Source organism: Falco naumanni, chromosome 11, assembly GCF_017639655.2.
Source record: "Falco naumanni isolate bFalNau1 chromosome 11, bFalNau1.pat, whole genome shotgun sequence".
In the NCBI taxonomy this organism is placed as follows: Eukaryota; Metazoa; Chordata; class Aves; order Falconiformes; family Falconidae; genus Falco; species Falco naumanni.
The window spans coordinates 5,448,697-5,466,442 of NC_054064.1; the positions used below are offsets into that span (position 1 = coordinate 5,448,697).

The 17,746-nt window shown below is 37.8% G+C and overlaps 1 protein-coding gene across 7 annotated transcripts in view; it reads left to right on the forward strand.

Annotated features, from left to right (window-relative positions):
• The window catches only part of RABGAP1L (RAB GTPase activating protein 1 like), a 270,618-nt gene that overhangs the window by 156,890 nt on the left and 95,982 nt on the right, over positions 1 to 17,746 (forward strand). For 6 of the 7 annotated variants that reach the window (XM_040610555.1, XM_040610551.1, XM_040610552.1 and 3 more), the window contains 4 exons: positions 135 to 248; positions 12,112 to 12,186; positions 15,701 to 15,826; positions 17,195 to 17,338. In XM_040610555.1, coding sequence (XP_040466489.1) covers positions 135 to 248; positions 12,112 to 12,186; positions 15,701 to 15,826; positions 17,195 to 17,338 — 459 coding nt within the window. The remainder of the gene's footprint in view (positions 1 to 134; positions 249 to 12,111; positions 12,187 to 15,700; positions 15,827 to 17,194; positions 17,339 to 17,746) is intronic. The other variant, XM_040610554.1, reaches the window with a different exon arrangement.

Genomic DNA, 17,746 nt, shown 5'->3' on the forward strand with positions numbered 1-17,746 from the left:
GTAAAGCAGTTATCTAATGTATCCACGTTGACTGCACATTGAATTTTATATTCTGTTATGTTTAATTACACTGTTACTGGGCTAATACATCGGGATTTTTCTCTCTTTTTTTTTTTTTTTTTTTTTTTTTACAGGATTCTGCTCAAGAGAGTGTCATTACACGAGATATTCATCGTACGTTTCCAGCACATGATTATTTCAAAGATACGGAAGGAGACGGTCAGGAATCTCTATACAAAATCTGTAAGGTACAGTCAGTACTCTGAATTTTAAAGTGTCTTCCATATTTTGCTATGACTGTATTTTGCTCTGCTAGCCCTGTTCTGATCCGTGCCACTAATCAATAAGATTTTAAAGCTTTATTTAGCTTGCATGTGGAGAATGTACTCTTTCTGCAGTACTGGATAGCATGCAGTACTTTTAACAACTTAGCATTTTGTATCTCCTGAAATGCATTTGAGAAGAGCAAGGCTCGAGCTAGCTTTAATAATGGGCAGTTTGATATTAGAGGTCTGCTTCAGTAGAAGTATGATGTAGAAGAACTTTTTTTGCTTTGCTGGTAGAGGGGTTTGCAGAGGAGGAGAAATCCTCAGAGCAAGCTCTGCTATAAGCTTAAGCAAGAATGTCTCTAGATAATTACATAGAAAACAAATTAGCTGACCATTCCACAAGCAGTATTGTGTGCATAACTTTTTCACTCTTAGCTCTCAGATCACCTCTGATCAAAGAAAACTCCAAATTTTTTTTTTCCAATTTGCACATAGGAAATTGAGGTACTATATGAACAGATTTGTCCAGCTTGTACAGACTTTTGCTGCTCAGGAGAGATCCCGGAGGTAGAATGTTGCATCTAGATAGGTAGTTCTCTTCTCTGTCTGTCAGTTGCAGATTTTATTGTGCTTCTGGCAGTCAGTTTTCATTTTACATATTTCTCTACATGTAGAATAAATTATTGCCTTAGACAAAGCCGTTTCCACTTCCCTTCCTTTTCCTTGTTACTCTGTTTCCACCTCCAGTTGATTAATAGACAGAAATGATGGAGTTGTCATAACAAGCAGAAAAGAGTGTCCTGCCTTTGGGATATAATGATACATATTCCCGTTCTCCAGAAAAATTCTATGGTGATACTGACTCCTATTCAAACAATAATTTGGATGACTGTTAAATATAGCTGCTTAGGTTACATATATTGAAGTTCATTGTCATGAGCAATTCCCGTTTAAAAAAAAACAGTAAAAAATAAAGGAGCAGAGAAAACTTTTAACCACTTACATCTTGCTAATCTTGGAGGACTCTAAAGGGCTACAAGAAAACAGTTCCTCTGCCAGTCTTTGAAAAGATTAACTAGGATAATGCAGGTAATTGTGGGCTTGTCAGTTTGATACCAGTTAAGTGAAAAATGATGGAATAGCATTCAGCTTAGCAAGAATTAAATGTGATAAGTGTATTATAATGAATGCCTATGAGTTTACTGAAAATAGATCTTGACAAGCTAATAAAAAATACAGGTTTCATTGGTGACAGTAACAAGGTAATTTTATCAAAATTCCGTCGTGTAGTCTGTCATCAAAAAAATGCTTAAATGCTGGACAAGTTAAAACATGAACAAGATACACATTAAAGAATTAAAAACTAGCTAGCTAGCAGGTTACTATACATCAGCACTGAATAGATGCATTTCAAACAAAGCATCGTGAAGATCACTTGTTCATTCAATGTATTCCAGTTAGTCACCTAAAAGAAAATAGAAAAATCATTTCTGATACAGATATCTTGATGTCACAGAGAAGGTGGCAATGGTGAATGATGAGGTGTTAAATGACGTATTGATAGATCAGTTTTGTGTAGGAACTGAATGACTTGAGTAATTTGGTATTTTCCAGTTGCTGCAGCTGTTTTTGATTACTGTGTCCTGAACTAAATCATTGGAAAGAGTCTGTAGAAGTTCCATGAGGATGATGAGAGGATTTGGGAATGTACTTTGGAAAGAAAAACATTTTCATGCATTAGTATCTCAGTCTATTTTGTTTAATAAATAGAAGATAAAGTAATGAATCTGTCTGAACTAGAAACAACTTAAAGGAATTATCTGTCTAGCAGGCAGCTTCACAGAGGCAGAGATCCCAGACCTTCCTGGATTTTCTGTATTAGAAGTGAAGAATTTTACTTGTCTTCCAAAGCTGGGAGCCTTCCCTGCTCTCAGGGCCTCTACTGCTCCTGCAGAGGAAGCTGCTGCAGATGTTATTCCTCTTTCTTGAAGGATCTTGAAGTTCTGGAGCAAGGCATCCCAACACAGAGGGGGTCAGGCAAAAATGCCGGGAGGCCTACATGGATGAACAAGGAGCTCCTCGACAAGCTCAAACACAAAAAGGAAGCCTACAGCGGGTGGAAGCAAGGGCAGGTAGTCTGGGAGGAATACAGAGAAATTGTCTGAGCAGCCAGGGATCAGGGTAGGAAAGCTAAAGCCCTGATAGAATTAAATCAGGCCAGGGATGTCAAGGGCAACAAGAAAAGGGTCTATTGGTATGTTGGTGATAAAAAAAAAAAGACTAGAAAAAACGTGGGCCCGCTCAGAAAGGAAATGGGAGACCTGGTTACTGGGGATATGGAGAAGGCTGAGGTACTCAGTGATTTTTTGCCTCAGTCTTCACCAGCAAGTGCTCCAGACACACCACCCAAGTCACAGAAAACAAAGGCAGGGACTGGGAGAACGAGGAACTGCCCACTGTAGGGGAAAATCAGGTTCAAGACCATCTAAGGAACCTGAAGGTGCACAAGTCCATGGGACTTATTGATGCATGCATTGGTCCTAAGAGAACGGATGGTATCCATCATATTTGAGAAGTCATGGCAGTCCTGTGAAGTTTCCACTGACTGGAAAATGGGAAACACAACCCCCATTTTTAAAAAGGGAAAAAAGGAAGACCTGAGGAACTACAGGCCAGTCAGTCTCACCTCTGTGCCTGGCAAGATCATGGAGCAGATCCTCCTGGAAACTATGCTAAGGCACATGGAAAATAAGGAGGGGATTGGTGACAGCCAACATGGCTTCACTAAGGCAGATTGTGCCTGACAGATTTGGTGGCCTTCTGTGATGGGGTTACAGCATGGACTGATGAGGGAAGAGCAACTGACATCATCTACCGGGACTTGTGCAGAGCATTTGACACTGTCCGGCACAACATCCTTGTCTCTAAACTGGAGAGACATGGATTTGATGGATGGACCACTTGGTGGATAAGGAATTGGGTGGATGGTCACACTTAAAGAGTTGTGGTCAATGACTTGTTGTTGAAGTGGAAAACAGTAACCTCAGGGATTGGTGTTGGGACCAACACTGTTTAACATCTTTGTTGGTGACATGGACAGTGGGGTTGAGTGTCCCCTCAGCAAGTTTGCTGACAGTACCAAGCTGTGTGGTGAGGTCAACACACTGGAGGGAAGGGATGCCATCCAGAGGGACCTTGATAGGCTTGAGATGTGGGCCTGTGCAAACCTCATGAAGTTCAACAAGGCCAGGTGCAAGGTCCTGCACCTGGGTCAGGGCAATTCCAAGCACAAGTACAGGCTGGGTAGGGAATGGATTGAGAGCAGCGCTGAGGGGAAAGGGCTTGGGGGTGCTGGTGGACGAAAGGCTCAACATGGCCCAACAATGTGTGCTTGCAGCCCAGAAAGCCAACCGTGTCAAAAGCAGCGTGGCCAGCAGGTCGAGGGAGGTGATTTTCCTCATCTCTTCTGCTCTTGTGAGACCCCACCTGCAGTACTGTGTCCAGCTCTGGGGCCCCCAACATAGGAAGAACATGGATCTGTCAGACTGCATCCAGAGGAGGGTCATGAAGACAATCACAGGGTTGCAGGACCTCTCTATGAAGTCAGACTGGAAGAGAGTTGGGGTTGCTCAGCCTGGGGAAGAGAAGGCTCTGGGGAGACCTTCTAGCAGCCCCAGTGCCTGATGGGGCCGACAGGAAAGCTGGGGAGGGGCTTTTTACACAGGCCTGTAGCAGTAGGCCAAGGGGAATGGTTTTAAACTGAAAAAGGGTAGATTTAGATTAGGTATCGGGAAGAAATTCTTTACTGTGAGGGTGGTGGGACACTGGCAGAGGTTGCCCAGAGCAGCTGTGGGTGCCCCATCCCTGGAAGTGCTCAAGGCCAGGCTGGACGGGGCTTGGATCAGCCTGGTCTGGTGGGAGGTGTCCCTGCCCAGGGCAGGGGGTGGAACTAGGGGATCTTGAAGGTCCCTTCCAACCCAAACCACTCTGTGATGCTGTGATCTAGATCAGAGGCCTGTCAGTGTGTACGTCAGGTTAAGGACTGCTTTTCCCATGGAAGCATTTTGTATTTATCTGCAGTTGAATGACCTCTGCCACTTTGCCGCTTTCTCTTGATACGAACATGTTCTGCATAACATCTTTGCAGTCAGCTTTTAATTTACTGCTCCAAACAGCATCAGCAGTCTTTGTTACTGTGCTATTTTTTATGTAGTCTGTACAATTTGTGAATATTTTCACCAGCATCAGCCCTAGCATGGCTTTGTGTAAGGTTTTGGGAGTGACCTCACCTTCACTCTGTAGGTGGGAACTGTTTATTCCGACCTTTTGCTTTTTCTATCCTTTAGTCAATTATATGAGTATAGAAAAGGACCTTCTATGGCAGCTTAGTTCCCTCAAAAGCCTTCAGGAAGGGATCTTGTTGAAGGTTTGCTAAAAAATCTTAGTAGACTCTATTGACTGCCTCATTCTCTTATATGCTTACTGGTTCAAAGAAGGCTTTGGGAAGCATCACTTCCTGGTAGAACAGCCATATCTAATCTCCAACATTGAATTATTCATAGGTTTACTAATTTTATTCTTGACAGTTTCTACCTACTTGCCAGTACTGAGATCAGATGCAACTGCTACATAGATTTGTAGGCAGCAACTTTTCCTTCATCCTTGCAGAATTTTCTTAAATGGTCATGGGTTCCCTTCTTCAGATGACCTGTCTGTGGCTGGGTCTGCCTAGACCTTGAGTTTATGATTGATGTAGTGAGTTTTAGAGAAATATTGTTAAAACCTAAATGATTTGCTTATAATTTTGTCATTCCACTGGAAAAAAATAATCATCTGTGTTGAAAGTAATTTTGTGGCTGCTTTATATTACTAGAATAACTTTGAACTGAGGTGCTGTGCACTCATGCCCTTCTTCTAATATGAAAGCAAGATATTTGAAGAATAGGATTATTGAATAAGGCTAGAAGAGTTCTGTCCTCAAGTGGGAGGGTAAAAAAGCTGAAGAGCATTTTCTTCGTTCCCCACTGAAATGAGAGATGATCTGAGCTGTCAGATAAAAAGGAAAACCATTAAAAGCTCACTGCCTCATGTTAACAGGTCTGTCAGTTTTAGTTCCGTCTCTTAATCTCTTCTTCAGAACAGTAGGAAATCAGGAAAGATGGAAACTTTTTCAGTTGCAGAACATTTATGTGACAAAGTATCTAAAAATAAAGTTTAAGGCTGACAATGGTGATAAGGAATGAAAAGAGTTCCAGATTCTAGATTGGAGATTTCACTTGAGGACATCTCATAAACTAGATTGCACAGGGCAAACATCTTTAGGGAAAATACTTCTGTTGCTTGCATACTTTCTGTTTAAATACTATGCGAATTCCAGCTCTGTTTAACGAGCTCATTCTCTGCCTTACAATGCATAACAGAATAGTACTCACAGCCTACTTCCATGCGTGCATATGTAGTTAACAGCTCGATGCTCCAGGGAATCAAAGCACTTGGCAGAATTAGTCCTCTCAACTGTTCGGAGTGTATGTAGTGCAGAATTTAGCGTGAGATGCATTTTCTCTAATTTTCTGACTAAGGTAACTCCTATTCAACGACCAGCCCCTGTGACTTTAATAGGAGAAAGGGTGTATGTTGCAGGGAAATCCATCAGGTTAGCTGGGTGAATGTTCTTACTGGGCAAACTGGAAAAATAGGCACAAGGCCTCCCTGTTTTTCTAAAAATGGTTGAATCACTTTTCAGAGACTCAAAGCTGGTGTTAGTGTTTTCCAGCAAACAAAAGCATTGTGGATGTATATGACTAATTTTTATCATTATTTTTTATATTTATATATATAAATATATATATTTATATTTTGTTACTAAATACTTACCTCCTTGGTTGATCAAATGTAGTGTTTTTCCTAAGCCCAGTCACTCTTGCCTGAAGGTTTTAGGTGCAGGATAGATGCGATAGTTGGGTTACTGTAAAACGAAACACGCTGGTTTACTTGTCGTTCCAATGTCTGTCTGTTTGTTGGTACGCACATTAGTAGAGAGAATAATAAACTGTTTTTCTAGCAAAGCTAATACCAAATGGGCTGCAATAGGCAGGTTTGGGCTTTCTTTTCTGTATAATTGAAATGTGAAAATGTCTTGGAATTGCTCTTCTGTGACCAGTAGCCTCTATACCGTGATAAGCTGCAAATGATGGATTACTCTTTGGCTCATCCTTCAGCGTGGCAGAGCTGCTGCTTAGTACTGTCCTGTAAGCTGATTGTCTAACTTTCATCCTTTTTTTACATTTTCATTTCAGTTTCGTTGTAGCACCTTTTTTGAGATGATCACCTCTTCTCAGCATGCACAGATTCTTCCACATTTTTCAATCCTTAGTATTTCCTCAGATTTGCAAATGGAGAATTTCAGTATTTGTCCACTTTGGTTTAATTATTTGTCAGAGAACTGATCTCTTTCTTTCCTATAGGAGTAAATAAATTCCTAAAATTTGCTAATTTTAGAATAAACGTAGTAGCGTAAACAGGATCAGTTAAGAATTTTTTTTCATCTATTTTTAGTTATTTATTTTCTTTGCTCCTGGATTGAAGAGCAATTTTCGTAAATATTGTTGTCTTGTTTCATGCAAAGGATATTTTATGTTATCTTGTCTTCTCCCATTTACATATTAATAAGGTTTCTTCTCCATGCATCTGTGCTCAGCACGGGAGCAGCAGTACTGGTGTTGCATATGAGGTTTCTGCTGAGACTGTACTAGTGAAAAGGTCAGGACTGTGAATCTTGGATGCTGGAAGGAGAGTAAAGGCTTTAGCATGTTTGGAGATCTGCCTGAATAAATGTGAAGACTTATTCATTCTCTCAGCTCTTATAGCTCTGGAGGAGGCATATTGTATAACATACACGTGCCTCTCCCTGATACTCAATAAATGAGTAACTAATTTCTAAAAATACAGTTTTCAGTTAACACTGAAAGTCTTTGTATAATGTGATACATCCTAAATGCTGCAGTCATAGGAATATTATTACTTTCAGACTGTTAGCCTTACAATAAATTTAGGTATGGAGTTTTAAATTATACTATCACTAAAATTATTCAGCAATCAAACATATTGTAAAATACCTTGTTGCTTGAGAAGTCTGCATCAAAGTATGGATGTTTTCTTGACACAGTCTGGTTTTCAGATACCATGTAGGTCTTTTAACTGTACTAAAACAGACTTCAGCACAGAGCTATGTCTGCATCAAACATCGAGTAGATTCCTTAGATCGTTTCTATCATCTGGTATTGACACAAAGGTGAAGTAATTAGAGCAAACGAGGCTTGTCATTCTCTCCCAAAAAACTTGCATTCAATTCCTGTTACATTTTCCTTTTTCCTGAGACACAGATGCTGGATATCTTGTATGGCTGTTAATGAGCATTGTGCCAGCGTGCCTGTCACTTTTTCAGAGGAGTGAGTGTTTCCTGTGCCAGGAAACGTTATTACTGACAAGAGAGATACTGTTATTGCAGATAAGAGATGGGGATCTGTGCAGCCTCTGCTCATACCTTTCCCTCTGCATTACCGCGAAGAAGGGCGGGGGAAGTGAAAGCTCTGGAAATAAAACCTTTGTACGAGGCAGACACTACAGAAATATTTTTCATGAGCTCTCTTGAGTTTCTTATATAATTGCAACGTTTAGTTTCTAATGTCATTGAGTTACTATGGAAAAAGCAAATTGGCAATGTGATTGTAAGCTGGTGTTTGCTAGTTAGTGGTTTGCATTTCATTGTTTTAAGTACATTTGAACCTTCAGCAACTGTTAAGCGATAGTTTTCATGCTTATGAGGATGCAAAATGATGAAAAACATTTCATTCTGGAATTGAGATATGCTCTCTACTCTTCAGTTTTAAAAACTGCTGGAACTTATACACATTAGTTGCAGAAATCCCAAATCTGGGGTTTTAAATTCAAGTCAGCAGTCTTTTCATTCGTCTTTTAAATGCTACTTACTTGGAATTTTTCTGTCTACAGAAGATTCTGATCTTGGGAAATTTTCCTCCATTAATTATTTTAGCAAAGAATTTCTGTCCGTCTCTGGATTCTTCATTCACTTTCCCAACATGCATGTGGTTCTCTGTCACTGAGGAGACTGTTGCTTCCAAAGTATTCACTTTCTCTAACGATGTTGTACTAACAACTGTGTAGTAGGTCTCTTCAGAAGACAGATAAGTATTAAAAAGACATTTTAATTCTGTAAGATCTTAATTTAGTTAAAATGAGTGAAAGTAGTCTTCAAATCAGAATCTTCATTAAGTCCCATTTATGAGACAGAGAATATTTAAAATCTCAGTTAACTAGTGAATTGTGATTGGAAGTTCCCCAAGAGATTAAGAAAATAATAACTTAAAAGACCACAGCATCGTCACAGGTTGTCATGGGAAAAATCCTGTTTGCTTGAAATTACAAAGTTACAATGACTGCAATGGAAATAGGGGATTTGGGATTTTGCTTTGGTTTTGTATTTCATGTGGAAAGACAAAGTTAATGCTCCTCAGTCCCTTTAAAGGATAAATCTTAAATAATTAATCTTAGATCTTTTGTTAATAATACGATATTATGGTGGTGGCTGTAGGTAGCATCCTTATTTCTGACGTCATATTTCAGCGGTATCAAGTCCCATAGGTTACTTAAAACTGAAAAAGTATAATTGGAAATGTAATGTGCATAAAGCTCCAAAAACCTCTTTTGCTTTGGGCAAATACAATGAAATCATTTAGATTTTAGAGACTTCATTAAAAAATAAATCTTTTGTTGTTGGTATTACGATGCTTTGACTTAACAGCAGAATCTTTTTCAGTTTTATCTAATTCCCGTGTAGCACTGCAGTTAGTAGCCAAGTATCTGATAACAGCTGCTTTTGAAGATCAGATTTTGGGGTTTTGGGGAAGGACCTGGTGGAAACTAATTTCAAAAAGCAAGCAGATCAAGTAGTTAATATTTTTTTCCATGGTTGTTGGTTGCTTCGAAGGTTTGTTAATGATGATGTTCTTTTACTTTTTACTGTTCTTTGACTGTCCTTCAGATGTGTTTATTTTATATATCCTACATATCCTGTGTCCACTAATTAATTTGAAATATTTTTTAAAACCATATTATCCAGTACTTACTGATTTGTAGTTCTGTAGATCACCTCTTTTTACAAATGCTTCAAATTTTTCATCTGTTCTTCTGATTTAATCAGCCAATTAATGGTTTACCAGTTCACTCCCCCCCCTGCTTTTTGGGTGAATATTGTCTGTTCTTAATACATTTTTAGTATTTTTATTCCTTTCAACTTATCATCTCTTCTGATACTCAGTTGGAAACAGATCCTTCAACACATCCCCTGTTGGAAATGGCTGGATGACAATCTCTGTGATTCTTCTGTAATAAAACAGACACAGGGAAAGTTCCTGTGGATTTTCTGCTCTAGTTTAAATACAGCTTTTCTACCTTGATCATATATTTTCCAAGCAGAGGCTTTGCCTTCCTGCTCTGGATGTGTTTGAAATGGATGTATTACTAGTTTTAATGTGTTTAGGAAGTTGCTTATGAGAAAATTTATTGGTCTTCATTCATATTTTTATACTGAACATGCAGAGTGAGGATTTTTTTGCACCCTCCCCATTTTTCCTCTTTTGCCATCATTTCAGCTTGCTTTCACAGTCTCAAAAGGAGTATCTTTTTATTTCTGATAAATTTCTGTACTTTTTAACCTATGTCCATTTTGGAGACGGTTTGTTTGTTCCAGTGTGTTGGTTTCTCAGTAGTTATTTTAAAACTTGTTTGGATTAATTTATTGCTGTTTTCAGCAAATTATTATCTATTGTGCTGATAGTGCTTCTCACAACAGAGAACCCACACGTGCTGGTAATTTGCTATTAATTTTTCAGCCTGGATTTTTTAAGTAAAGTAAAAAATGTCATATAGTACAAAGAAATCATAACTCCAGATGCATTATTTAAAAGTTTACACATCTGTTTCTACACAGGGCTAGCGTTTCAAAGGCAGAAATAACACATCTTTTAGGAATGCTACAGAAATAAAATATTTGACATCAATGAACTGATAGATTTTGGAATAAGTAGATAAAGATTCATTATGATGATGATTAACCAGTGGATGGTTCTAATTAGTCCTATGCAATATTAATTTAAGTTTTGAAAGTAATTTCTGTTATTTCAGAGCTTAGTAGCTAAAGAGTAATTTAAAATGAACTTTTTCTGAGTGAGCATCCTTTTTTTCCAAGTCAGGTTTTGTATTTGCTATTGTAGACTTAAGGAGTTACTTTTTATATTTTACTTTTGTGGCTAGAGCTGGTTTAAACTAGTAAGCAGATTGTGATGGTTCATTAAGTATTTTTCAATATTTTTTGTGGCTAGTCTTGTATTTGCTTCACCATTGAAACTGAGCAGTGGATTTGCATTATTTTCACTCAGATTTTAACTAATCCCATCTAACGTACTTTAAAAAATGGTAAGCAATATAGACAAATGGCAAAAAGCTGTAAGTCACAGTTCAGTTTTTCACAAGCTACAGACATAATTGGAAATGTATGGGTTAATTGTTTATAAACAGTGAACTTTAAAGAAGTACTGAGGTTGTATTCTTTACAGAGATCTTCTTTTCTGGAATCATGACAGAATTCCTTATAAATACTTCTTAGTTTTTGCCCATCAGAAAGAAAAAGGAAAGATGGTTTAAATTTAAATGTTTTGGCCTCCATTTCAACATTTCTGGCAGAAATTATCTGCAATTATGTTAATAGATTTGGCTGGAAAGGGGTTGCATCTCTTTTTGAGACACAATTCTTCTTACATTTTGAAGAGGCAGCTAAAATATTGTACGATAGACCCACCAGCGCATCACCTGCCATCGTTTGTTCAGTGCTCCTGTTCAGTGAATTTGCAATCTTGAGTTCATTCAAGACTTTAAAAAAGAGATAAGCACAGTGTTCCAGTTTGAAACGTTCTCATCTGTAAACGGTCGTGGGGGCAAAGCCCATGTTCTGATTTTTGTGGCTTGTTCCTCCCCGTAGCTCTGACCTTGTGCTTTTGCTTTCCCTGGCTGTAACCTTAGTACCTTGCTTGTTCTCTCAGGATGTCTCTCTCCCCGATGTCAATCCTGCTGCTGCTTATACTTTCACAAGTTTTCTGAAATTCTTAACATCCTCTGACATCTCTTTAAAAACAGTATCTGTCTTCTTGTCTTGGAAAAGTAAGGGGGGAAGGAAAGGTTAGTTATTTTAGTGTTGTTTTTTTAAGAGTAAGAAAAAAGTACTATGTCAGTCATACAATAGGAAAATGAGTCTTGTTTGTTCTTCAGCATAACAAGGAGATGAAAAAACTGTTTCTGATGAAATTTTCAGGCTAGAGCAGTTCTCAGTGGTTTTCTAACAGCCAGCCTCAGGTTCTATACTTCCGTGATGTCAGAACTTGTGTTTCCAAAACCAAACAAGCATTCCCCACAGCACAAGCTAACCTGGTTTTTACATCATATTTGTTTTATCCTTAAAGTTATATCATTCCGGACCTCAGCAGAATTATCCTTGATTTAGGTGAAAGGAAATTGCACCCAACTCTTTTCATGCTGTTCAGAAAATAAAGACAAAAATACACCGATATGGGATCTATGGAAGATTGAGAGTGATATGTAGATGTTTACTTAAGTGCCCTGAAAGCCTACGCAAGCACAGTTACAGTTTCACTCCCTTTATTATTTCAGCCCGTGTTGCATTATGAATTCTGAATAGCTCATTGATTATAGCACATTTTGATAATGCCTGTGTGCATTTTAAATATATGTTGACTTTTCTTTTTTCTAGGCATACTCTGTCTATGATGAAGACATTGGCTATTGCCAGGGACAGTCTTTCCTTGCAGCTGTGCTTCTACTTCATGTGAGTTAATTGCAAAATGAAAGCTTTGATATTTGAAACCAAAGCAGCTTTAAAATCAGTAGTACTGTAACATGCTATTTGACAGATATTTAGTGTTGTTTATTTGCCTGTATTCATTTTCCTCTTGTTGCTTTTTGGCAAATAGTGACTAATGGGTTCTATCTTTATGAATGTCCATTTCCTTTATATAGGAGAAATCCATTAAATTGTCAGGTACTTCTGTGTCAAAACCTGAAATTAATTTGTTACATATTAATGTTTTCTTTTAATGTAGTTGTCAGGTAGGTGAACTCCCTTTGGGTTTATGGGGAGTTTAACTTTGGGAGATATTCTTGGAGCAGCGAACAAGAGCAGGCAGTCTCATTAATTTTCAGTCAGCCTTTTTCTCCTAAGGACATTTTATAATGTCTTTTGTGTGAAAGCTGAATTTTAACCTTGATATTTTTGCCTGTAACCAAAACCTACAAACTTTGATCTGTTGCTTCCTATATATACACATCCATGTATATATAGAGATAGATAGGTAAATACATAATTTTTAAACTTTCAAGATGCTTTAACTTTTGATGTGTCAGTGGAAAAGCAGCAGATTCATGTAGTGTGGGTATCATAAAGAATATCTGAATAAACCACCCAAAACCCCAACAACCCTTAGTCAGGCTCTTGCCTGCTCTTTCTGTCAGGCTTTAATTAATAAATTATTGAAATACACTTTGTATTGTGGTTTTGAGTCAGCTGTTGGTGGTATAGATGTTACACGTATGCTTCCTAAGGCATCAAGAATTCAAATTCAGATTAATTTAAGTGTTAATTCCTGGTGAGATCTGTGACTCCATGAAGACTTAAGGAGCATATTCTACAGTGACAGTGTTGCAGAGAAGCTTTAGATTCTTTTAAGGATAAACCTGAGTTAGTCACATTATTGCAATCCCACATACCGTGCAAATTAGCTTATCTAACAGTTATTTTGCAATTAACTTTTTACCCAAAGAAGGATTTTTAAGTTCCATTGGAAGAATAAGCCATTTTCAATACCAGAGTTGTTTAGAAATGAGTGGGTGTCGCATTCTTAACATTTGACTAATACTTCAGCTCCTCTCACTTAGTTGTGTGCTGTCATTACTATAGAGAATCACCTCTGTTTCTAGTCTTTCTGGAGTTAGAAGAAATTGCCCTGTACGTTGGGAATTCTAAATGGCAATTACACTCATTTTAATATGCCCTTTATAACATTTGCTTTCATAATAGGATATTAAACTGAAATAATCAGAGACAGGGGGAAAGGGAAGCAGTCTCAATGAGCTCATGTAAGTTGGGAGCTTCCCAGGATGCCCTCAGACTCTTTGTTTTTCTCAAATTCTCCAACCAATCTGTATGCTGTGAATGCTTGTAAGACCCTCTCTAACTCTTTATCTTTGCATGGATTTCTAGACCCCTTCCTTTCCCTTTTTTTTCTGGGACAGGATATCCTTTCTCTTCAGTGTAGATATCTTTCAGGGATGGTTGGGTAGCCTGAACCTCCATCCTGGATTTTTGTGGTTTTGCTGCTTTGGTGAAATTCCTATCAAAGGTGAGCAGGTAACTTCTAATTGCAGGGGAACAGTGTTGCCAACTCTAATCATTTTACTGTAAGTCTCACAGTATTTAACTTTTTTTTCCTTGTTGTCTATTTTTGAAGTCATTGCTATGTGAAAAACTAAAATTTCATTTTAAAAAATTGTAAATTTTTGGCTTTTTTTGATTCCAAAGAAAAGATAATTAGGGGCAAATATCTAAATGCCAAAAAATCAGAACAGAAATGCCAAAAATATGTGTTTTGCTTAAATAAATTAAGAAATGAAAACTTGATTTATGATTTTAAATTCTTGGGGTTGGTAATATTGGAGAACCTCTGTCTACTGAGAGTGAGGAATTGGTGGCCTCTGCCTGTAAACGACTTTGGCTTAGTACTTACTCTGTTCCCGTTCCCACTCCCTCTCCCTGTCTTGGGGGAGGAATGATTGTCAATGCACGTGTGTTTGATTGAGCATGCAAGGTAGGTGTGCTTGTGCATGAGCATCTGTCATTTGATTAGAAATAATTGTTACTTTACCAAAAAACCTGAAATTTGCATTCATCTGATTATACAGCAGATTCAAGCCTTTTGGTCAGGATAAAACTATTTCTCCCTTTACTTTGTCTGCAGCTTTTATCCACTGTCAGTGGGGATCCATTCCATCCAGATAAAATTGTGTTAAAGAGCTTTGAGATTCGTAAGAGCTTGTCCCGGGCAAATCTAGCCTGGACAGGTAGCTAGCAGCTGATCTGGCAGTTCTTTATGCTAACTAGTTACTTTCATGTATGATGTCTGAAAATGAAAATGAAAGTGTCTGCCCATGGAGACAGGCCATAATCATAGGCTGAACATAAAAGATGAAACCCTGGAGGTAAATATCAAGAGACTAAAATTCTCTTTGAAGAAAATACTGAGCTTTTTATCCATTGCTGATATTTGATGAGGGGTTGGCAAGAAGCTGAATGAGTCAATACACTAAAAGGTCAAGAGTCGTCATTCTTGATACTCAGTAATTGTTTTCATTTGTTCCAATCTGGTGCCTGCAAAAGAAAGATTATTTTTAATGTGTTTGGAAATCTGATTTGGGGTCTGCGGTGACTCTGCTTGTGCCTACCTTGTTCTTGTGTTACCTGAAGGTGTGGGGGAGATGTCTTGTCAGTGAAGGTTTCATGACACAGGGCTTCCCACAAATTCAGTGTTCAATGGGCTCAAGCCAACAAATGAAATGTCAGTGTGGCTCACATACTTTGTCTTTTAGTGCCACCTTCTAAAACTCTGTTGGATGAGAAATTCTGGTCAAAATTAAATAGAAATTATGGAGATAGGGCTTCTGGAAAAGTCATGATGTTTATAGATGGAATCAGCGCTCCTGAGGTCACAAGTAGGTTCTGATGGCAAAATTTGTGATTTCCTTACTTGTGTGGGAAACCTGACTTTAGAGAGTTTGATGTCCTGGGGTTTGCATGAAAGAAGATAAGTGTTATTTGCACTAAGAACTGGTTGTACCTTAGTTCTCCCAATTTTTTCCTGTTTAACCAGATCTCTGTCAGAAATCACTGTCATTGGTTGTTGTTTTTTCTTTTCTTTCTTTTTTTTTTTTTTAATGTTGTTTTGTAGATGACAGTTGTGTACTGGTTGTTCTCATATGTATTTGGCAGAAAGAATACTGACGACAGTTGTGCTGCTGTAGGGATGTATATGTATATGAACCTAAGATATGATCCCACATTTTCTCCAAAGAAGGTCTTACTGAGCTAAATCTAGGTGCTCATCAAGGAGAGTAGGCCCCTTGAGATTTTAATTGCTTAATTCTACATTCATAGTGCTTTGCTAAAAATTTTAATATATCCCTTGTTCTGAATTCATCATGCATAAGGTTTTTAAGTGTGTGTATTTGTGTAAGGCATTTCCAGCATCAGCTCAGTTTTTAATATTATATTTCTGTATTTTTCCAAACAGATGCCAGAGGAGCAGGCATTCTGTGTATTTGTGAAAATAATGTATGACTATGGCTTGAGGGACCTCTACAGAAATAACTTTGAAGATCTCCATTGCAAATTTTTCCAGCTGGAGAAGTTAATGCAGGTAGGGCCAGAATAACAAATTCTTCTACGTTGATTAATGGAAATACTGGCATGAAGAGATTAATGCTTTGCTTCCATAAGCTACTGGACAGTAAAACCCCTCTCCTTTTGGGGGTGGGGTAGAACTAAAGCAAGGAAGTTTAATATCTGGGTCCAAACCTTGTGAGCCAGATGTGTTTCTGATTTCTTTTGTCTTTCACAAACCAGGCTTGCTGCTAATCTTTGTATCCAAGCAGAGTAGGTATCTGGGTTTTTTTCTCTCTCTTTGCTTGTTCTCCCCCCTGTTTTGTGATGGTGGTTAGAGAGAAAATAACTGTTCTGTTAAGGCCAGAGTTTCTTTTGGACTGCCACCATCAGTGTCCTACTTTCTATGAATTATGTTGATGGTTAAGAGGTCAGGCAAATCAGGACATCCTGATGCTTATGAAATATGAATGAAGCATAGGTTATTTTGTAGATTTTACTGTGTCTTCAATACGTTGCTCTTTTATCAGATGGAATTATTTCACAGTCAGAGCAATTTAACATAAATAAATGGCTGCAAGTTTTACACATTGTTGTTCTGACTAATAAGCATTTACTAACAGTTCATTAAGCTTTGACCTGTGCTTCTGTTAGCATAGGGAAAGCTAGCTGATGAAGTCCATTACCACAGATAACCATATATACCTCTGAGAAATATTAAAGCCAAACAAAACAGACCACTGTTAATTTAATGATCTTTTTTTCAGATGTCAAATTGTACATATTTCCCACTTGATGGATTAGAATTACATACTAATTAATTTGATACGTTGGCATATGGTGTTCTCAGTATTTACATGTGTTAACAAAAATTTTTACTTTGTTAACTGAATATGAATGCATCCTCAGTGTACAGTAGGACTATCAGTGCTTGTTTTATGTTGCTTAAATATATCCTCCTAGTTAGAGGAATGGTTTGATGGAGTTGTGTGCTTTATTGCTTCCAGGCTTTGCAAAGTGATCTCCTTGTTCTAGTATCTGTTAGTTTTTATATCAGGAGCATTTTTAGCAAGACCCAGCAAAGGAGTAACTTAAACATTATATGCTATGCATGACATACATTACACAACTGCTCCTCCTTTCAATGAAGTTTATGTAACTTCTCAATATAATCTCAGTACATTATTTGGTACTGTGATAGGATCCACAGTGGATATTTTACTAAAAACTGTAACCATGGGCACTGAAATTTATGAAGAAACGTGTTTCCATTGCTCAAAAGAAGCCAGGATTTCACTTTGTTGTGTTTTTCAGTGTTTAGCAACCTGGTAGTTACTGGCAGTGTAGATGAAGAACTCGGATTAATGAGTAATACTGAAGCATTTATTTTTTTCCTTTACTCTAGGAGCAACTACCAGACTTGCATAGCCATTTCTCAGACCTCAATTTGGAAGCTCATATGTATGCGTCCCAGTGGTTCCTCACTCTTTTTACTGCCAAGTTTCCACTCTGCATGGTCTTCCACATCATTGACTTACTACTTTGTGAGGTAAAAAAACCTTGAATTGGAAAGCCTTTTCTCCTCTCCATGCATGTTTCTTCTTTTTTTGTTTTGTTTTGTTGGAGTCATTTACCGTTTAATTTTGAAGTGTGTGTAACTAAATTATGTAGAAACCATGGTTATATCGAAGAGAAGATGTTTGGTGAAATGTTGGTTTGATTTTAAAATTAGAATTGTGGATTGCCTCATTCATTGCTGAGGGATCTAATTAAGAATATCTGATGCACACATCTGTTCTTCATTTAATTTGTTAAATAATTTATTCGAAGTTAGGAATTCTAATTTCTTAAAGATACCTAGTAGTAAAAGCCTAGCAGGCTTTTAGAGGGAAAGCTCTCCAAATTGTCTGATTCAGAGTGCCCAAAGACAGTAAGGATATTGCGTGTTGCTTTGATG